Genomic DNA, 21,544 nt, shown 5'->3' on the forward strand with positions numbered 1-21,544 from the left:
CCACTGTGCTAACAATCGTCTCTCTTCTAACTTGTTCAGTTTATACAGCCTTTCCCTTAAGCTTTCCATGTCGCCCAACTTGTTTTCTAGTGCTATCCGCAAGCTTGGTATCATAAATTTTGCTGGTACGACGACCTCCTGTCCAAACATCAGTTGAAACGGCGTGTGTACTGTTGTGACTTTGTATGCCGTACGGTAAGCCCACAGAGCAAAAGGTAATTTCTCCTCCCAATCCTCCCCTTCGACGGCGCAGGATTTGTATATAATTGATACAAGGATTTTGTTGGTAGCTTCGGCCTGTTCGTTTGCCCTTGGGTAGTACGGACTTGACAGCGAAAGGTAAATTTTGAATTCTATGGTGAGCAGTCGGATCACATGGTTTACAAAATAGCCTCCTCTATCGCTTGTTAATTGTAATGGAATGCCGTACCTAGTAATAATTTGCTCATAAATAAACTGTGCTGTACTTACCGCTGAGTTGTCCGGTAATGCACGCGCCTCCACCCATTTAGTCAAATACTTCGTGGCAACCACAATGTATCAGCATCTTCTGGTTCAGCTCGTCTTCAGGGGTCCTATGAAATCCAACCCCCATCGTTCAAAAAGCTCCTGAGCATGAGAAGGATTCAGAGGCATGAAATCTCTTTTCAAGGGTTTTCCAGCTTGCTGACATGTATCGCATGCAACAACCCATTCCCTGGCGTCATTGTATACTGTTGGCCACCATAATCCTGCTAGAAGTATTTTTCGTGCAGTTGTGTCCGGGCCCATGTGTCCTCCTGTCGGCCCTTCGTGCGCTTCCTTCAGTACTCGTGGAATTTCTTCCTTCAGGATACAACGCCGCAGGATTTGATCGGGTCCCATTTTATACAACAATCCATTAATCAGCTAGAATGTTCCACTCCGTATCACCAACTTCCGTTTTTGATTCGGTGGCATGGTATTTGGAAACTGTCCTGTTGACAAGTATTCGCCAATGCTTGTATACCATTTTGGTAGTGCAGCAATCTGAAACAGCTGTGCGTCAGGAAAGTCATCATTTACACCGTCTGCCGGTTCTCCTGTTCCGATATGTGATAAATGATCCGCGCTTACATGTTTCTTTCCTGGCCGTACGATAATCTTGAAAGTAAACTCCTGCAACAAGAGTAACCATCGGCTGATTTTTCCTTGAATGACTGGTTTGTTGATCATATACAACAGGGCCTGATGATCAACATAGAACACAAATGGAGTGGCCAACAAGTAATGTCGAAATTTCTACACAGCATAGACCATCCCTAATGCTTCCCGTTCAGTTGTACTATAATTTTGTTCAGCTTTTGATAACAAACGACTGGCGAAGTAGATTGGATGATCCAACCCGTGACTTCCCGTCTGTGCGAGAGTTGCTCCGATCGCATAGTTTGATGCATCCACATGGACGTGAAACTCCGTTTTCCAATCAGGGTATGCCAAAATAGTTGCTGTAGCCAGTCGCACCTTGAGTTCTTCGAATGCTTCATCCTGTTCCTTGTCCCATCGGAACGATTCTGTCTTGGAAGTTAACTTATCCAGCGGATAGGCTATCTTTGCAAAATTCTTGATAAAATGCCTGTAATATCCTATATGCCCAAGGAAAGATTTTACCTTTGTCACATTGGTGGACGGCTGCATCTCCAATATGACCCGCACTTTGTCCGGATCTGTCTTCAGTCCTTCCTTACAGACTACGTGTCCGAGCAACCTTCCGTGTGGAACCATAAATCTGCACTTCTTCAGGTTGAGGGCCAACTGCGCACGACGACACCTTTCCATACACTCACCTAGGGCTGCCAGATGTTTGTCCTCCGTACTGAATACTGATCAATCATCCAAAAATGCCTTGAAGTTTCCGACGGACATCTTGTCAAAGATGTGTAGTATGATCCGCTGAAATGTTGCAGGCGCGTTGCACAGACTGAACGACATCCGATTATAGGCATAGACCCCATCTTCTACGACAAATGTTGTCTTCAGTTTATCCTCTTCTGCGATTGAGATCTGATTGTAGCTGGAAAAACCATCCATAAATGAGCAGATCTCATGTCCCGCCACCTCCTCGAGGATGCTATCCGTGAATGGGATCGGGAACGGATCCTTGATGGTGACTGCATTCAACCATCGGAAATCAACACATATTCGGATTTGAATGGAGTCCTTTTTCATGGAGATCACGATCGGGGATACCCATTCGCTGGTCTGTACCTTGAAAATAATTCCGGCTTCTAGCATCCGATTGATTTCTTCCGTAACCCGGGCCGCGTAATTTTTGTTCATTCTGTAGGGCCTTTTCCGTACGGGTATTGCTCCGTCGATCAATGGAATGCGGTGCACACATAATTCAAGTGGTACGCCCTTCAGGTCCTTGTACGTCCATGCAAAGACATCCTTGTATTCTAAAAATATCTTGAAGGCTGCTGCCTTTAGTACTGGGTCCCAATTGTCCCCTACTAGTATGTTCCGTGGTTCTGCTTCATCTCCTAAATTCATGGTCCACAACACGACTTCATTATATTTGATGGGTTCTCCTTTAGTGAACTGATGTGCCGGGGTCACATCGAGTGACGCATCCCCTTCCTTTATTTCAGTGAATTCCTTTGGAAAGGCATCGGTATTGTTTTCTTCTATTGTCAATACGTTGCAGGTTGGAAACAATTCATAATCCTCTATCTGCCAATGGTACAGACCATTTACTGAATCCAAATTGTCGTCTCCTTCCAGTCGTAAAACTCCCTCCTTATCTGATTCCATAATTTGCCCCTTTTCATCCTCTTCTCCCTCAGAATTGGACGAGAGGGCTTTGTCCCCGACCATCTGAGTGTGCAGATCAATGACATACTTCCGGCCTTTGCTTTCGAGTGATAAAGTATTTTTCTTCCAATCGTGCCTTGCTTTTGCTTGTATCAGCCACCCCCGACCCAAAATAGCATCGTATCCCTTCCGCTTGAGAGGAATCACAACGAAGTCCAACAAGAATGATTGTGTTCCGATTGTCACTGGTTGTGCTGTGAGTATTCCCAATGGCTTGATTCCATGTTGATCGGCCGTTAGCAATTGGAAGGTAGGTGGCCATAATGTCGGCCGGCCCAACTTCTTCCAAGTATCCTCTGGTAGCACATTGACACCGGATCCTCCGTCGACGATCGTGTCCGTTAGTACAGTCTCGAGAATGCCCATTTCAACAACCGCCGGATAGCATCCAGAGGAAAGAGCTAACAACATCGGGTCTTCTGCACTTGTACCCCCCTGTTTGTTGTTGTCTTGCTCTATGGGTTGCTTAGCACTTGGGACTATATTTGTGAGGACCGTACGGAGTTGAGGCATCATGAGCAACATATCATTTATCTTGACGGGTATCTCAGCTTGCAATATTTGCCGTACATGTTTTGTTCTGCACAGTTCCTGACCGAGGTACTTGGCATGTCCTTCAGGTGTGCTGTTTCTGCCTGTGTTACTTTCTGGATCTCTGCCCTTGCTTCCTCTAGTCTCTTCTTTTCTTCCGCTGGGTCAGGGTATAGCTTCGCCTGCTTCCGAGTGATTGCCAGAACTTCTTCCTCGTCTGTCCCTACGGTAATCAAGTTTACTCCGGACTTCGGGCACTTAATATCATCATGATCTCCAGTTCCACACCAATGGCACAGCAACTTCGGTGTGTTCGTCGTTGTGCACTCTCGGGCGAAGTGACCCCACAGATTGCATGCGCGGCATTGAACAATTGGCCGACCATTCGCATCCTACTGAATTCTACTCCTTCCTCCATTGTTGTTGTTGCCACCATTGTTGTTATTGCTGTTGTTGTTTGGTCCGCGCCGGTTGTTTCTGTATCCACTTGATGTGGCACCTTCCGTACTGGTGTTCCCGTTCCCTCCTGACGGGGATGCCTCCTATGACAGGAACACTTGCTGTGGTGTCCTTGTTTTTAAATTGAAAGGGCATTCTTTTACTGAGTGTCCGAAGATCTGACAGATTTCACAAAATTGCTCTTTAGGGCAGGATCCCTTCGTATGGCCTTCTTTCTTACATTCTGTGCACCATAGGTCATTGCCCTTAGTTTCCTTGTTCATGTTTTTGAATTCCTTCATCATCCTTATCATGTCCTTCTGGAGGGCACGAACCTTCTTGTTGCTTCCTTTGTCATTGCTGCTATCATCTCCTGAGGATGCATCGTCATCTGAATCGGACGAGCTGGTCTTCTTCTTCTTCTTTGTCTTCTGGTCATTTTCGAGGTTCATTGCCCGGTTGTACGCTTCATTGTATGTGGATGGTGGCACGATCTTCATCTTCTTCCGCAGCTTCGGGTGAAGGCCTTCAATGAACCATCTTTTCTGGAGCCCATCTGCCGGTTTATTCTCCATTTTACTGATTAAGTCCTTCAACCTCTTGGCAAAGACCCGTACAGTTTCATTCTTCTTTTGCTTGGTATTGAATATTTCTGCGACAATTTCATTATCATCACGCAAAAGTTGAAATTCTGTGATGAACTCCTTCTTAATGTTATCCCAACTATTTAATTTCTGTGGATCGGCATCAGTAAACCAATCAATGGCAACACCCCGTAGGGTAGCGGGAAATTGTCAGATCCATTCATTTGTATCTGTTATGCCATTCACCCTCCAGATCGTTTCACATGTTTTACAATGTCGAATGGGATCAGCTGCTTCATCACCATCAAATTTAGGCAATTTTTCCTTCGGACCTGCCATTATCACTGAATGTTGAGGGTTTTGTTGTGTACCTGCGCTGTTTTGCACTCCCGCGCTTTTTTGAGCACCTGCGTTGTTCTGAGCTCCCGCGCTGTTTTGAACACCCGTGCTGTTCTGCACACCCGCACTGTTCTGCACACCCACGCTATTTTCAACACCCGTGCTATTTGGTGAAGAAGAAGGTTCGTCAACCGAAGCTGTCTGTTCCGGAAGTATATCTCGGACGAAGAGGTCACTCCACGCTCGTGCTCCTTCGGCACTCCGAGCCGTGCGAGTCGATCTCCTTCCGTCAGGATTCTCTTCCCGTGGCGTATGCAGGTTCAGAAACTCTTCCCTCGCTTCTTCCACCAAATCAAGCCGTTGTCGAGTCTCCTTCAACAATCCTTCTGCGCTCTTGTTTCCGTCGGAAATCTTCTGAAACCTCCTTCGACGCTCTATCTGCTAAGCCAAAATTAAATTTTCCTGCGCAACGCGTATGTCATCTTTTTCCTTCAGCTTACTCTTATCTTTGTTCAACTGATTCAGCATTTAATTCATATCCGCCTGCCTGCATACCAGATCCATCGGGCAACGACGCCAAATGTTTACCGTATGGATTAATTAAGCAACACACACAGGAAATAGACACGAACACCGAACAACAACCAACAAAACTCTTATTATTATTCGCATATACCAACAATACATCATGCTTTTCTCCTAAGATATCCTATGATGAATACAATGCTTCCCGAAGGGGTTATAAATACTTTCCGAAGAACTTTCCCGAAGGAGTCTGTTGGCCGCATACATGTCGTTACATAAAAACCTTTCTGAAGGGATCTGTCGGCTATACACAATTTCTACCGACGACAGTGTATATGCTAAGTTGACCTCAAAAGAAAGAGTATGTCAACACATTTCCAATCACACACCATGATCCTTTGAGCAAACCAAAGTCGACCATCAACAAGAAACATATTTAAAACATTCCAATGTAGAGAAGGCATGTAAAATGGACCACACATTATCAAAACACTGCAATCATAGGAGCCCAAAAATATGATTCAATTTGCAACCACACCTCCAAATTGAATCAACACATTCTTGATCTAAATTCAAGTGAATAGTATTAAATCAATCTGTCAACACCCTATCCAGAACAATAGATAAGTCTGGACCTCTATCAAATATAAATATTACTGTAATTTGAAATGGTAGTAGTTGTGGAACGTCCCATTCCCTTGTCCCAAGAATGCCGGGGTGTAGGGGCCAAGATGTGTCCCCATGTTTCATTGGTATACATTGACCATCCTCTAATGCCTCATCAATATGATAAGTTCTTAAGGCTTGTTCGAACGTAATAGTCTCCCTTCATCTTTGACATCATTGTTCTCATATAATTGCTAGCTATTATCACTACTTATAAGAACTCCTAATTTTGGGTATTTCTGTCTATTAAAAAAGATGATGCTCTTAACAATAACACATTGATTTTCTTGTAATCCTAGACCCCTGTGCCTCTACTAGTTTGTTCAAGCTTCAACATCATCAAAGACTCATCATTATGAATTAGCCTCTATAAATATCTAACTCAATTGTATGTTCTTGGTTACTTAAATGATTTGATCTTTAACTCTTTAGGTTGTGTCTCAAGTAGAATCGAGATGCAATGGTGATCGATTTGTTGTTTGTTGTTGATGAAGTCTTAATACTTTGCAATCTTGTCTCTTTACAAACTTCACAAAATTGAAGAAATGTTAGTGATGTATGGTCAAAGTTTGGGACATTACAAATCAATAACTTCTTGTAATGCTTGATAATTAAAAAATGATTTAGCTTTTTCTAGGGTTACACAATTCACAACTGTCAAATACTCTACACTCTCTCCTCTTGGTATAACAACCTTCAAGGCCTCTAATAATAATTGTTGTGATTTCAGGATTGATGAGTGCGTAAAAGTGAAACTCTTGATGGAATCTGTGAATCACAATCATTCATCTCTTGTTTATTTAAGTTGCCACACTTTCCAATTTTTCTCATTTGGTTGAAGTGTTGCTTTATCCTTAGATTTGTACCAGAGACATCATGTTAACTTCCATTTATCCAATCTTGTCAAAATTGATCATGTAAATCAACCGTCGGTTCATTGCCTTCTTGATGTCCTGCTCTAGATGGAAATGTTGGTATCATTGGCCTCAAACTTGTTGTAGACATATGTCTAGTTGAATTTTGATTGTTGATGAATTGATCTTTGTTGCTTTCATTGTTCGTAAAGAATTAATGTTAGTATTACCAACAATTGAGCTAGTTTCTCTTGATTGTTTTTTTATTCTTCCACAAATTTATTCATGCAGTTGTGGAACTCTTAATTTTCCTCCATACTTGTTTCTTCTTGTTTACTATTCTTTGATAAGGGTTCTATTATCACCTTATCTCATTTTATCTCCTAAGACTCATAGCTTGCAAGATTGCTCGCTATAGTTCCACTTGTAATGTCCCCTTATGCAATCTTTTAGGGTTTTGTGTAAGTTCTTATAATTCTAATTGGAAGAGGCTCTTTCTAACTATAATTTATACTCAATCCTCTAGTTTGCCACAAAGAAGTGTATGCTATATTAACAATATTTTTAAGGAAGAGATACATCAACACAATTGTGGGTTTTTCTTGATGTTATGTGGGAATAGTATCAATGAGAATTCTCGTATAGTTTTAATTCACTGCTAGAGGGATGGAAATTATCTTTGATTGACAATGTCAACTATATAGAATAATATATATGTGTGTATATATCTCTGTGCGCGCAATATCTTGATAAGGAAGGGTATTGATATACATCTCTTCAATATCAATGGAAATGGTTAAGTGACATTTTCTCAATCCAATTAATATCAAGCTAGGTAGTGCTTTGAACTAAGATTATATGTCAAAATTGGGAAATGTTACAAGTCATGTTTGTTATTGTGCTAAAAGATTGACCTATTAATGCCTTATACAACTACACAACTTGTAGAAGAAATATGAGGCAGTTAAGACATGTAGTGTTATCCCATGAGAGATGCTGGCACACTACCAACAATCCCCCTCCTAGCGTCACATGTTGCGGCCTACAAGTTTCAAACTTGTGATTGAGCTCTTATACCACTTGTGACAAGTGGTGTTTGTAGTTGCGTGAAATGATCAACCTATTAATGCTTGATATAACCACATCACTTATAGAAGACATAGGAGGTGGTTAAGCCTTGTTGCATTATCCCATGAGAGACGCTGGCCCACCGCTATCAGGGAGTATGAGTCTAGCTAAGTATTGAATCTTGATATCATAGATCATATTGATCCAATTTGGATTATTGATGTTTTGCAAGAAGTAAAATTAGAATCACTTTGTAAGACCTTTACATATTCCCACAATAAGTCAAGAGGAAAATCCCAATGCACCAACTTATTGTGAATGACCTAGAATGTTGGTGAAGATCATTGTACATCGTGATAGAGAAAATCTAATTAGTATTGGTAGGATTCCTCAAAATTAGCTCCCATAAGGATAGTAATGGTCCAATAGCCACTTGGCCCTTAATTTTTGTTAGTACAATGGAGAGAATAATTATTTCATTTAGGAGGTATGGATATTGTCTATCAACCACATTTGAGCTCCAACATATGTTTGTTGATCAATATAGTGAATTATACTATAGTTGTTTACCGCATAGGTTAATTAAGAAATGCACACAGACAATGAACAGCAGAATTCCTTACATTATTCGCATATGCCAGAACATTATATTATGCTTCATAAGATAAGAAGATGAAGGATGATTTACAATGATCCCAGAGGGAATATAACTACTATCCGCCGAACCTTCCCGAAGGAGATCGTCGGCCACAAACATTATGTCCGCTACAAACTATTTACTTGTCGGCTACAGAATATAGAAACACCGACGACAATCACCCAGTCGGCTACAGAAACATCGACGACAATCACGTCGTTGGTTGACACAGTTTCTGCCAACGACAATAGTAAATTGTAATCTCGTCAAGTGTTTTCCTCTTCAGATATCAGGATACCGAAACTTTTCATAGAGTTATTATTGCAAGGTTGTCTGATTGATTTGTGAATTTGTGATGATCTTTCATGAATGATATTGAGAATTGTGGTTACAAGTCTATAAAAATTATTGGTGTATCACCCCATTAGTTTTAGTTTTAGTTTTATGAGCACATCCTTCTATCTCTTTTCCCGTCAAAGTTTAGTTTTAGGTGATTCATTAGGGGGAACCAACCCTTCACCCTGAGATTCACTCTCACCCTAGGTTCACCCAAAATTTGAGAGTGTTTCTACATTCCAACAGGATAGCTTGATACTACATACGCTATAGGTGTAATCCTGATTGATAACAGTTTTTGTAAATTGTTTGGGTAGTGGGTAGTGGTAACACCTTGAGGAGTTATCTTAAGGCTCAGATCATGTTATTACAAAGTAATTGGAAAATATTTTCTTGTTATTAACAGAGACCAAGAGGTCTATATATACAAAAGAATAAAGCGATGTTTCCTTAGGAAACTATCATAAAGAATAGAAGTATACTATTCTAGCTAAAAGAAAGCTTAAAAAGCTAACAAATAACTACAACTAACTAAATATTAGAAACATTCTAATATTTACAAAAGATTACAATAGATAACCATTAGATACTAAACAAAGATTATAGAAACTATCTATTATTGTAATACCCTCCCTTAATAGTTAATCTATCCAGAGCACGAAGCTATCAAAAAGTGTAAAAGGCAAATTTTGTTTGCTCAAGGTGCTTCAGGTTGTGAACCAAATTGCTTAAATAGTGCAACTAAGTGTGTTCGACATTCAACCTTCATGTGCCCAAACTTGTGGCAATAGTTGCATTGAATGTTCTTTTTCTTGGAGCCTTTTGAATCTGGAGCAGAGGATGTCTGTTGAGAAGATTGCTGATGGTACTTTTGATAATGCTCCAAAACTTTGCAAATGAGCATAATGCTCCAAAACCATGATTTTTAGGAGAATTGAAAAAAAACCCAACATGATTTTTGAAGTGAAAAATCAATCAAAACCTAACATGATTTTTGAGGTGAAAAATCAATCAAAACTCAACATGATTTTTGAGGTGAAAAAAAATCAAAACCCAACAATACAAAGCTTCGCTTTTTTAATAGGAAAAATGCTAAAACTCAACAGATAATTTTGGAGGAAAAATTACAAACCCACAAAGGAATTCCACACAACTTTGTGAATTACAGAATCAATAATTTTTAAAGGAAAATTTATAGAAACCCACGAGTTTTTATTTAGGGAAATTTTTTTATGAAAACCCATCAAATTTTTTTTTCTTTTTTGAGGAAAAAATAATGAAAATCCACTAGAATTTTCAAGGGAGGCAAAACAGGAGACTTTGCATGGTAAATCAACACATGCAAGCAACATGCAAGTACATGCAACCCTCAAAAAGTAGAGATCTCGAAAATTTTAAGGGTGACCTAGAAGAGAGCTCGAAAAACCTAGAAAGAATATGTTGTTGATTTTTGGATCGGCTGGCTCAAAAATCAAGGTGCCTAGAAAAATTTGACGACAACCCAGTTGAGCTCTCAAAAAACACATCAAGAATCTGGAATTAAAAAAAATTCTGAACTCAAATTAGGGTTTTGAACAAAAACAACCCTTTTGCAAAATGGTAGAAATGTGCAGAAAAATAGACATGCTTGGACAAAAATGGGTTGTAGAACCGAACTAGTAGCCGGCATATTCAAATCTCTCAGAACGGAAACCCTAGTATTATAGAGTTGGAAGCAAATATGTATGTAAAAAATTTCAAAAATAAAAGACAAATAATTTCAACTAAGAAATTATAATTATTTTCGAAAATATTTGGAGTATTGGCTTTGATACCATATTACGAAGTAATTGGAAAATATTTGTTTGTTATTAATAGAGATCGAGAGGTCTATATATACAAAAGAATAAAGTGATGTTTCCTTAGGAAACTATCATAAAGAATAGAAATATACTATTCTAGCTAAAAGAAAGCTTTAAAAGCTAGCAGATAACTACAACTAACTAAATATTAGAAACAATTTCAATATTATAGAAGATTACAATAGACAACCATTAGATACTAAACAAAAACAATAGAAACTATCTATTATCAAAATATGTCTATTCTTTATTGAGAGTGATCCTAAGTTTTGTGATTAACTTTAATATCATCTCATGGTTATAGAGTAGCTTTGATATCTAGTTCAAAAAGAGGATTATCTTAGGTCTTATTAGATTCAACTTCAAAGAAGGGATTATTCACAAGCTTAAAGTTATCCTTGTTTCCAAAATCAAACCTATATTCTTTGAAACTATTATAGTGGATTTCTCCAAGTAGTGTTTTGAGTTGTAGGTCTCATCTATGTTTTCGAATTCATCATTTCTTTCTCTATCTTTTGGTTCCATGAAGTGTTTGTTTGTAAGATTTCATGTACATCTATCAAATTATCCTTTTCTTGCTTATATTGATCTAGGGCCTTGCGACTTATATCACCTCCATTATAGTCCTAGTTTTTATATTGATTAGATATGGCAACTTTGATGCTTCAAGCACTGGGGAGGTATATGAACATGGTTGACGAAATGAAGGTTGTTGTATACTTATGGGTAAACACTTGGTAGAGTTGTCACTAAAGAAGATATTGAGGTGAAGAGAGGCTTTGTGAACACAATTTTAGTGCAAAGAAGTTCACCATTATCGATCATGAGTGGATGGAATTGGTCACACTCAATGGATATGTGGATGAGGCATAGTTGGAGAGGGAGACTTTGGTGCACGAGGACCCAATACTTTCATCAAGAGAATTGGATCTACTTATAAGTTATGAACTTTATAAAAGGAACATGCTTACTTCTAGGAGATTAGAGAAGTTTGTGTTTGCATATAGTGCCTTGTGTCTAAATTATTTTAGGATGATTGTGTACATGAAAGAGTTCAGCAACATGGTGGAATATGGATCTAGAGGAACTGATGTGGATTGATGACAAAAATAAGTTTGGTTGGTGTCCAATTGATGAGGAATTTACCACAAAGTTTGGATAGGATGATTAGTTCACTTAGGCATTAGTTCATTGCATTTGAACTCGATTGTAATCATGATATTGAATGTAAAAATATATTGATATACACAATTTTGAATTTTCATGGTTTAATGCATTGTTGGTTCAGTTGAATGTGTTTGAAATTGTTGATGTTTGATAGCTTCAGTTGGATAAACCTATTATATATAAGATATAAATATGTGATCTTTACATTTGAGATATAAGGTTATTGTTATATGAGAATGATTAATATAATTAATACACACACATACACATATATTTAAATTTGTTATTATATTAATTATCTGATTAATGAATAAACATGTCCTATGAAGAGATATGTCTATTCATGGCCTACTCTTTATATATAAATCTAAGAGGATGTTGCATTTGGAACAAACATACCTAATAAGGTAGTGTTTGATTATATCCTGTGAAGTTCAATAAGTGACAAAGGTTCAATTCTGTGATATCTAAATATTATTGGAGAGATAAATAAGTTTGAAGACCATCTCTTGTTGCATTAGAAGTTACATTATATTTCATAAATGTTTGGAATGAATAATATTATATTAGAGCTGCAAATTAAAGAGTCAATGTAATAAAAGAAAATGATTATATCAGAGAAAGGGTGATTAGGTATGATAGAGTTGTAATCGGATTTCTCATGCTGTTCAAATAGCACATTGAAACCAACAATCTCAGTATAAAGTTAGATTAAAAGGTTTTCAAAGACTCTTTGTTTTGTATCAATTCCCATAGTTCTTGGGTTAGTGAACATTGAATTAATTTGAAATGTAATATCTTACATACCTTGAGTCGAGGAACTGATGGGGTGTAAATGTAAGGTGCACACCGATCATTTCAGGTGACAGTATATGTTTCGGTCTATGCCATGAATTCATGTGTCAATGGTGTTGATTAGACTTAGTGTCCCTTTGTATGTACAGTCCACCATGTTGGGATCGTGTGCTACAGGAAAAGGCACGGTGAGGAGAAGAATGTGTAGTAACAAGTGATTGTGACACTGTCATAAGTCGGACAGTTGGATTCCAAACATAGACACGAATGAGAAGTATTTCATATCAAGGCCATTGAGAGTTGGAGACTATAGTGAATGTCAATGATGTGAAGGATTTGTTCTTGTAGAGATTGGGAGTCACTATGGTGCCGTGAGAATTGTGCTGGAGTATTCATGCAAGAACGTCTTAGAAGGATGTCTTGGATTGGGACAGTGATGTGGCTGTTATAAGGAGAGTGGAGGGCATTGAGAAGGCTAATAGAGGGAGTTGTTTGTTCTATTGAAAATTTGCAAACACTTTGTGGAGTAAGTCTGTGCTCGGGTTGATGATAGGAATGAGAACTGAGGATACCCACGTGGACATTGGTGGAGTTATTGGTCAATCCTCTAAAGGTATGATATATTATTTCAATATTATCTAGATAATATTAATCAATAGAAGTGTGATTGTGCTTATGATTATTTATTAGTTCATTTATATGGATAGATGTAAATGTACATTTATAGAAAATAGTTAAGAGGCTAATATAAATGATTATCTAAATTTGATATTATTATAACAAATATAATATTTCACAAGCGAAATAGTGTGTTAGTATAAGAGGAGATTGATAATCTATGACTAACTTGACCATATAATCTCTTTTAATGAAATAATTAATGTGATAAATAATTGTTTTTGGCTACAATGAAGTCTAATGGAATGAAAGATTAAATATTGATGTGTAGACAAGTATTTATTTGTATTTCCATAAGAGCTATTTCCCTTGATCTTTTCCTCTGAGAATGTTATTGCAAGAAAAGGGAGATTAATATCACATTCAGAGAGAGTTTGATGCTCCATCAGAAGCATCATTGGATGAGGAGCTTAGATCAAAGGGAGTTTGAAAGTCTATATGTGTGACTATATGATTTGATAGGGCCTACCCCTGTGTACATCATGAGGAAGTGACGACTTCCAAATGATGTCACTTGTATTTGCAGAAGTTATAGGAAGGTGGCGATCTTACAATAACTTGTATTATGAGATCAAACAAATTGAGTATATGGTGAGTGTCTTGCATCTCAACATTCTGGGAGGCCAATACTCTTGATATCAAAACTTATATTGAGTACTAGGTGAATATCATTGATATTCTAGGAGGTCAATACTCTTGATATCAGATGTGATATCAAATTTTATTTTGAGTACTTGGTGAATATTATTGATATTCTGGGAGGCCAATACTCTTGATTTCAGATGTGATATCAAACCTTATTTTGAGTACTTGGTGAATATCATTGATATTTTGGGAGACCAATACTCTTGATATCAAATGTGATATCGAACCTTATTTGGGTACTTGGCAAATATCATATGTTGATATTTTGGAAGGCCAATACTCATGACATCGAACGTGATATCAAATGGTGGAAATCTTCTAAGATATCCTTTAAATTGTTATTTGTAATATCTGTAATCTTACGTTGAAGTAATTTCTTATGTGGTTATCCTTCTAAGCTAAGAGGGAGTGTTGATGTTTGATAGCTTTAGTCGGATAAACCTATTGTATATAAGATATAAATATGTGTTCTTTATATTTGAGGTATAAGGTTATTGTTACATGAGAAAGATTAATATAATTAATACACACACACACACACACATATTTAAATTTGTTATTATACTAATTATCTGATTAATGAATAGACATGTCCTATGAAGAGACATGTCTATTCGTCTCCTACTCTCTATATATAAATCTAAGAGGATGTTGCATTTGGAACATACATACCTAATAAAGCAGTTCTTGATACATGTGCAACAGATCCATGAAAAACAACAAAAAATGTATTTCACATAAAAGATAAATTGCAATATCTTTTACATTTTTTTAACAACTTTCCTAGTATTATATTCTATTTGTGCTGCCATCCCTGCACCATCCATGAATTTTGGAAAAAATAGTGTTATACTTGAAGCCTGCATGTGTCTTCCTGCCCCCCTGTTTTGAAACTTCATGGAATACTGATAATAACTCACTCAGTAGACAACTATAGCTAAATATATGGAGCTTAATTGACAGGGAAAACTTGTCCACCTGAAATATCAAATTTTGCTTGCAAGTTCAGAAGGTAGGTTTGATGATTTAGTTAGAGATAATTTGCGAAAAAAATTGGAGTCTAGTCAATGGTGTATGAAAATTAATGGCTTGAGCCCTAAACCTAGTTGAGATTAGGGGGCATGGTTTGTCCCTGGACCCCCAGACTTGCAGAAGTTCGAACTGGTTTGAAGTTCAGGTCCAGTTCGGGCAGGGTTCTATTAATTGCCTGCTGGTTCAAACCAGGTTTGAACCTGGACGAATCAAGTGCTTTCTGAGCCCTGCAGATGGCAATAAAGTGTTTTTTTTGCATAATTTAATAAGTTTTTGGTGTCCACAGCCCTAAAAGGTTGTAATGAAATGCTTTTGGTGCCTCTCATTGTCATTGTCATTGTCATTTTTTGAAGAATTTGATGCAAATACTGTTGGTGTTGCTGCTGATCCCATTGGGCTTAACTCTATTACTGAGTCAACTAATGCCATAGATGAAGACGAAGAAGAAGAATATGAAGAAGAAGATGAAGATTGAAGAACTTAGAATATTAATAGATTTTTATTCGATTAGTTGAACAATGATACTTGAACTTGATGCTATGATTTATTTTTAATGTTTTGAATCTTTGATATTAAACTATATGATGGTATGATCACTATGGATTACAAGTTTAAGGTGTTTTTGTTGTTTAAATTTGTTTATGCTACTATGCTACATTCTAATTTTTACATTTTTTTGCACTAATGAACCCAAACCCCTTTCCAAAATTTTGACGAACTTGCGAACTGGTTCTTGAACTTTGAACTTGGAACCGAACCCAAATTGATAACTTAGGTGAAATTACCAACAACTAGATGTGCATACTGCATCCTATGTAGGTACTGCATTGTCTTCTGTTAAATAGTGTGGTTCACTGTTTAACTTGAATATCCAAAATAATCACTACAGAGAGTTAAGGAAATGATAGATTAGTAGATGAAGACATATTTGTTTTTAAATTGAGAATGGAAAAGAGCTTAACCATGTTCATCCACTATTTTAAGTTTTTACTAATGATGGACATTGTCATCTATCTATTAGTCAGATCTACTAGGTTTCCATGGATCACTAGTGAGTCTATCACAACCTCTCTAAGGTTACTACAGTCTTTCAAACTCCTGCAGCCCTGTTCTTTTCTTGATGCCTTCCATTTGAACAAGAGATAGATAGATAGTTTAGGAAGAGGCTAAAAGTTGTCTTCTAGGCTATTGCTGATGTATTATTTTCGTTCTCAAAACATAACAACACAATATGTTATTTTTGTGTCTGATAGTTTACTCTTCCATATGGAGGTGCATTTACATGCTGCAGAAATCTCCAATAATTTCATGTTGGATGAACGTCTGGAGTTGAAGATTACATAATTTATTTGTGAGCTGCAAGCAAAAAAATGATTTTCGTGACAGTCCATGCATGTGGTCATAATTAGAATTCTTGTTCCTTCGGCATTTATTTTAATGAAGTTTGTTTTATTGCAATGGTTTTGAAGCGTTTGTTTTGTAAAAGAATGCTAACAATTTTCTTGTGTTGTTTTTACTTCGTTTTGCAGTTGAACATTGTTGAGGGTAAAATGCAATACTTATTTGATGAGGACGGGCGTAGATATCTTGATGCTTTTGGGGGCATTGTTACAGTTTCCTGTGGACACTGTCATCCAGATGTTGTTGAGGCCATTATGAATCAAACTCAACTACTGCAGCATGCTACAACAATATACTTGCATCATGCTATAGCAGATTATGCAGAGGCACTAGCATCAAAAATGCCTGGAAATCTGAAGGTTTGGGTCTTCAGTAGTAACTTTTGAGAAATTACCACCATTAGTAGCTTCTATTTTAAGGATTAAGATATAAAAATAGTGCATACCTCAGTTAGAAGATTGAGGAATCATCAGATCACAGATCATTATGCTATGCCGTGGGGGTTTAAGGGATATTTGAATTTCTGAATTTGCTCGACATGTTCTAAATTGCAGGATGTGTTGTGTGTAAAGAGCTGCCTGAATTTATGCATAGTCCCTAGTATTAAAGAAAACAAATAGAACACTCAATTTCTAGTCACAAAATAAGGAAATCAGTTTCAAATTTCAAAACAATTGAGAGCTTAACTTATGGATGTGCTGGTGGAACTTTGCTATGGGATGCTACCATGATTATATCCCCGAAGTCTGATTCTGCATATGTGATGACCAAAGAAAAAGTATAAAGAAGTATCTCTGTTTTGCTGTCTGGAATGCTATCCACATGTCAAATTGCATTTTACCAAAGGTCCATTTTTATTGTATTCCAGAGTGCATGCTTACACACACACGCACACACATATCCTGTATGTAAAATTTCTAGTATATTGATTGGATTGGGAATTATAAAATTTCTCTCTTTGACTAGGTCTGAGCCTTTGAGTTCACTGACCATTGCATGCCAAGTTGCTTTTGTGATCATTAACCATCAGCAACTGTCTGATGATCTCTTGCTGGGATATTTATCGAAGTCATCTGTATTGTTAACATCAGCAATGTGCGCAATAACCTGCTATGGGATGTGTGTGTTCTGTCTTAAGCACCATTTATGGGAGCACATTGGTATTACTGAACTGTTCCAGACCATTTTGCAGTCTTTCAAGTTAGAATCAATCTTCATATCACATGCCTACCATAAGAAAAGTTGGGATGCTCCAATGAAATTAATTCATTGTAATGTTTAGTCTTGAATTCTCTTGTAACAACTCCATGATGTGTGATTTATTATCAATACTCTTGTTGTAGGCACAACCCAGTGTTTTGTATATTTTTGACATTTTCTCTTTCTAGTAGTTCATTGATGAAAACAATAATTTCTTTTTAGTAAGAACCAGCGTGTTTCATATGCTGGTTTCTACATTACCTGCTTTGTATCTCATATCATGTTTAGGGAAAATGAGAACAGTCAAAGTCAAATAATCCACCATGATTATGTCCCCAAGTCTGATTCTGCTTATGGTGATGACCAAAGAAAAGTATAAATAAATATGTGTGTGTGTATTTGTCGGCCGAGATGGTTCCCATGTCAGTAAATTGAAGTTATATGCTAAGTCTGCAGAATAATCTGTAAACAAAAATTTTAACATATTGATTGGACTGAGAATTCTGAAAATTCTCTGTCTAGGTGCAAGTCTATAAGTTGACTGTGAATAACATGCCATGTTGCGCTTGTGATCATTTGCCACCACAAACCGTCTAATTATCTCATGCTGGGAATATTTATCAAAGTCATCCTTATTATTCATGTCAGCAATGTGCCGAATAAACCACTATGGAATGTGCATGTATTGCATTAAGCATCATTTATGGGAGCACATTGGTATTGCTGAACTGTTCTATAACATTGCACATTCTTACAATTTAGAATCAATCTTCGTACCACATTCATACCATAAGAAAAGTTGGGTGGCAACCATGAATAAAATTATAGAGTTTAGTCTTGAATTCTCTTGGAACAACCCTATGATGCATATTATGCGTGATTTATCATCAATACTCTTGTATCAAATATTGAACCTGTTTTTCAAGACTTGAGGTTATTTGTTTTGGAAACTGATCCAGTATTTTTCATTTTTATGCCATTTTCTCTTCATAATAGCTCATCAATAAAAATGACAATTTCTTTATAGTAAGAACTAGCTTGTTTGCTATGCTGACTCTACTTTACCTGCTTTGTAACTCATATCATGTGTTGGGTAAGTAAGAATGGTTTAAGACTCAAAACATGACTTTCATTTTTTTTTAAATAACCAGTTTTCCTGACATTGTTACTTATTCAAATAATGAATTGAAATCAGTACGAGAAGCTTTTCATTAATTGAGAGAGTTCCATCTGTGGCAACTGTGTTACTTATGGACTTTCTTACCCAGCTGCATTTGTATGAAAGCATTGCTTCTGGCATTGACTTGGTGTAAAATGGTTTTTTGACGCTACTTTGGTTACTTTCAGGGCTTTGTTCCATGTAGTCCTCCGAAAATTTAGGATTAATAGTGTTTTTTTATCTGCAATAGTCTTTAAATAATGCTGGCCTGTTCTCAATGTTCCTCACTATTGAAGGATGTTATCTTCCTTAAATTTTATTATTCTTTGTTGTATCCTTCCAAAAATAAAATTTTAAAAGTATATCTGGCTTTCACTGTTAAAAACATAATCAAATTTAAAATGCATCTGTTTGGCAGCTTCCTTACTATATGAGTATTACATTTACGTGTGAATTCTACGTTTGTGGTTAGATGATGTTCTAAATATGATTATGTTTTACTTCTGGTTTAGCATACTTGCATGTGGTTCTATTCTTTTGGCACACTGGTATTTGAGTTTTTAACACGGAAGATCAAAACAATGCAGGTTGTTTATTTTGTTAACTCAGGCACAGAAGCAAACGAATTAGCTATGTTGATGGCTCGATTATACAGTGGTAACCATGAGATGATTTCTCTAAGAAATGCATATCATGGTGGTAGTGCTGGCACATTGGGATTGACAGCTCTGAGCACTTGGAAATACAGCATAGTTCAGGTTGGTCTCAGTTATCAGCAGATTTTGTTGTTACCACATCTATAATAAGTGATTTAAATTTTAAAGCATTTTGTATGGTTGTGCTTAAGTGGAACTAATGCATGAAAAGATCATTAAAGAACGTTCTTGGGGTAGAGAAATCCAATCAGTGAATAAAAAGGAAGCATGCATTCCTGTTTCTGAACAGAATGATTAGAGATATATCAATTTGCAACATGATGGACAATATGTGTAAGCACTACGCAATGAGTAGAGCTGCTTGAATTATGTTGCTGTCCAATAGGTAATTCCTGGCCATTTTGCCTTTCCAGTAGCATCTCTATAGTGGAAGCTTGTGATAAAAGGGAAATGCTTGTCTTTCAGGAAAAAATTAGCTAATGTTCATCACGCAGGTTTGAATCTATTCCATAAACGAATTATAGCTCCTTATAATGGCTCTATGAAATGCTCTGAAATGGAAAAATGGATACTAGCTGACTATATATCATTTTAGATTTCTCGAGGTGCATTTTGATGTTTCTTATAACTGTTAAAAATATTTTGATTGAATGTCTTCTGTTGATTGTGTTATTTTGTTCTACTTCTTTCAGTTATTGGCAGTTTTGTTTATTATGTCTTCAGTTGTGGCTTTTTGATGTTTCTTTTAATTTCTAGAAATATTTTCATTGAATGTCTTCTTTTTTTGTGCTATCTTCTTCCTTCAGTTATTGGCAGTTTTATTTGTTATATCTTCAGTTGTGGATTTTTCTATATATTATTTTCATTTGCAAAGTTATGTGCCTTCTCAAAAATTTGATTGCAATTTTGAGGGAGAGTTTCATATGTTTTCTCCATGAAAGCCCTGTCTGGAAGATTTCTCATCAGATTTTTCTTTTTTAGGGCTAAGGACAGCAATCATTTTATTTGATTGTTTTGTAAGTTTTTAATGGTAGCTCTCCATAATGTTGTCTGCCCTTCAAATTACGCTCTTCTTATGCTAATTGCTTGTAAGATTTCAAGTTTTGTAGCAGCATCAAAGCAATAAGACAATAACTGGAGGAGCACTTGTGTTTTCCCTTTGTGAGCGTCTAGTTGTGTGTAATCTTAATCTGAATTATTATCAATTTATCAGGGTGGAGTCCATCATGTTGTGAATCCAAATCCATATCGAGGGGTGTTTGGCTCTGATGGAGAGAAATATGCAAAAGATGTTAAGGAGCATATTGATTATGGGACTTCTGGATGTGTTGCTGGCTTTATTGCTGAAACTATACAGGTTCTTAAATTAGATTTCTCTTGATATTTTTGTGCACTTTTTCGCTGATTTTGATCTTTTAATTGTAAATTAATAATCATTATCCAGTGTTTGGTATAACAATGATCTACAAAGTGATACTATTTTCTGCACTCTCTATTTTAAGGGCGTGGGGGGAGCTGTGGAATTAGCTCCTGGATACTTGCCATCTGTATACAAATATGTCCGAGATGCTGGAGGTGTTTGTATAGCTGATGAAGTACAAACAGGATTTGGTCGCACTGGAAGTCATTTCTGGGGCTTTCAAACACAAGGAGTTGTGCCTGATATAGTAACCATGGCCAAGGTAAATTTTTATTAACTTGAGGGTTCCAGCTTTTGTTTGAAGCTAACTGTAAGTTTTCTTTTAACATAATTATGTAATCTGCTTATCAATGGTGAATTTAGACAGAGGATCAAGGGTGACAAATAATTAATCATGGCAAGTGGCATAACCTACAATGGCAGTAGGGAGAAGTATTTTCTGTCATGAGCATGAAAGAATAGTTGAAAGTAAAGTTATTTAGAGATGACATTAATTGATTAAATATAGAGACTGAACACCAAATATTTTAATGAGGCAAACAAAATAGCACTATAGTAAAATAAAGTATCTCTTACCAAATGAAAAATAGTTATGTTTTCTTTATGAACCTTAAATATACATATGTAAAAGATACAGAGATATGTAGTCTCGAGATGCCTATTTATCCTAAATAATAAATTTAGTATAGGCACTTGAGAGAAAGATGTCTCTTCTCATATTTGAGATCGATGTATCTAAG

The 21,544-nt window shown here is 36.7% G+C and overlaps 1 protein-coding gene across 2 annotated transcripts in view; it reads left to right on the forward strand.

Moving 5' to 3' along the window:
* The window catches only part of LOC149551293 (alanine--glyoxylate aminotransferase 2 homolog 1, mitochondrial-like), a 52,585-nt gene that overhangs the window by 19,279 nt on the left and 11,762 nt on the right, over nt 1-21,544 (forward strand). For both annotated transcript variants that reach the window (XR_016352722.1, XM_089786850.1), the window contains exons 2-5: nt 16,498-16,728; nt 19,316-19,486; nt 20,598-20,741; nt 20,887-21,066. Coding sequence is in view for 1 of the 2 variants with exons in the window: in XM_089786850.1 (XP_089642976.1) it covers nt 16,498-16,728; nt 19,316-19,486; nt 20,598-20,741; nt 20,887-21,066 (726 nt within the window). In the remaining variant the exon portion in view is untranslated. The remainder of the gene's footprint in view (nt 1-16,497; nt 16,729-19,315; nt 19,487-20,597; nt 20,742-20,886; nt 21,067-21,544) is intronic.

Source organism: Cupressus sempervirens, chromosome 6 (assembly GCF_028749045.1).
Source record: "Cupressus sempervirens isolate cs-2001-9-10 chromosome 6, ASM2874904v1, whole genome shotgun sequence".
In the NCBI taxonomy this organism is placed as follows: Eukaryota; Viridiplantae; Streptophyta; class Pinopsida; order Cupressales; family Cupressaceae; genus Cupressus; species Cupressus sempervirens.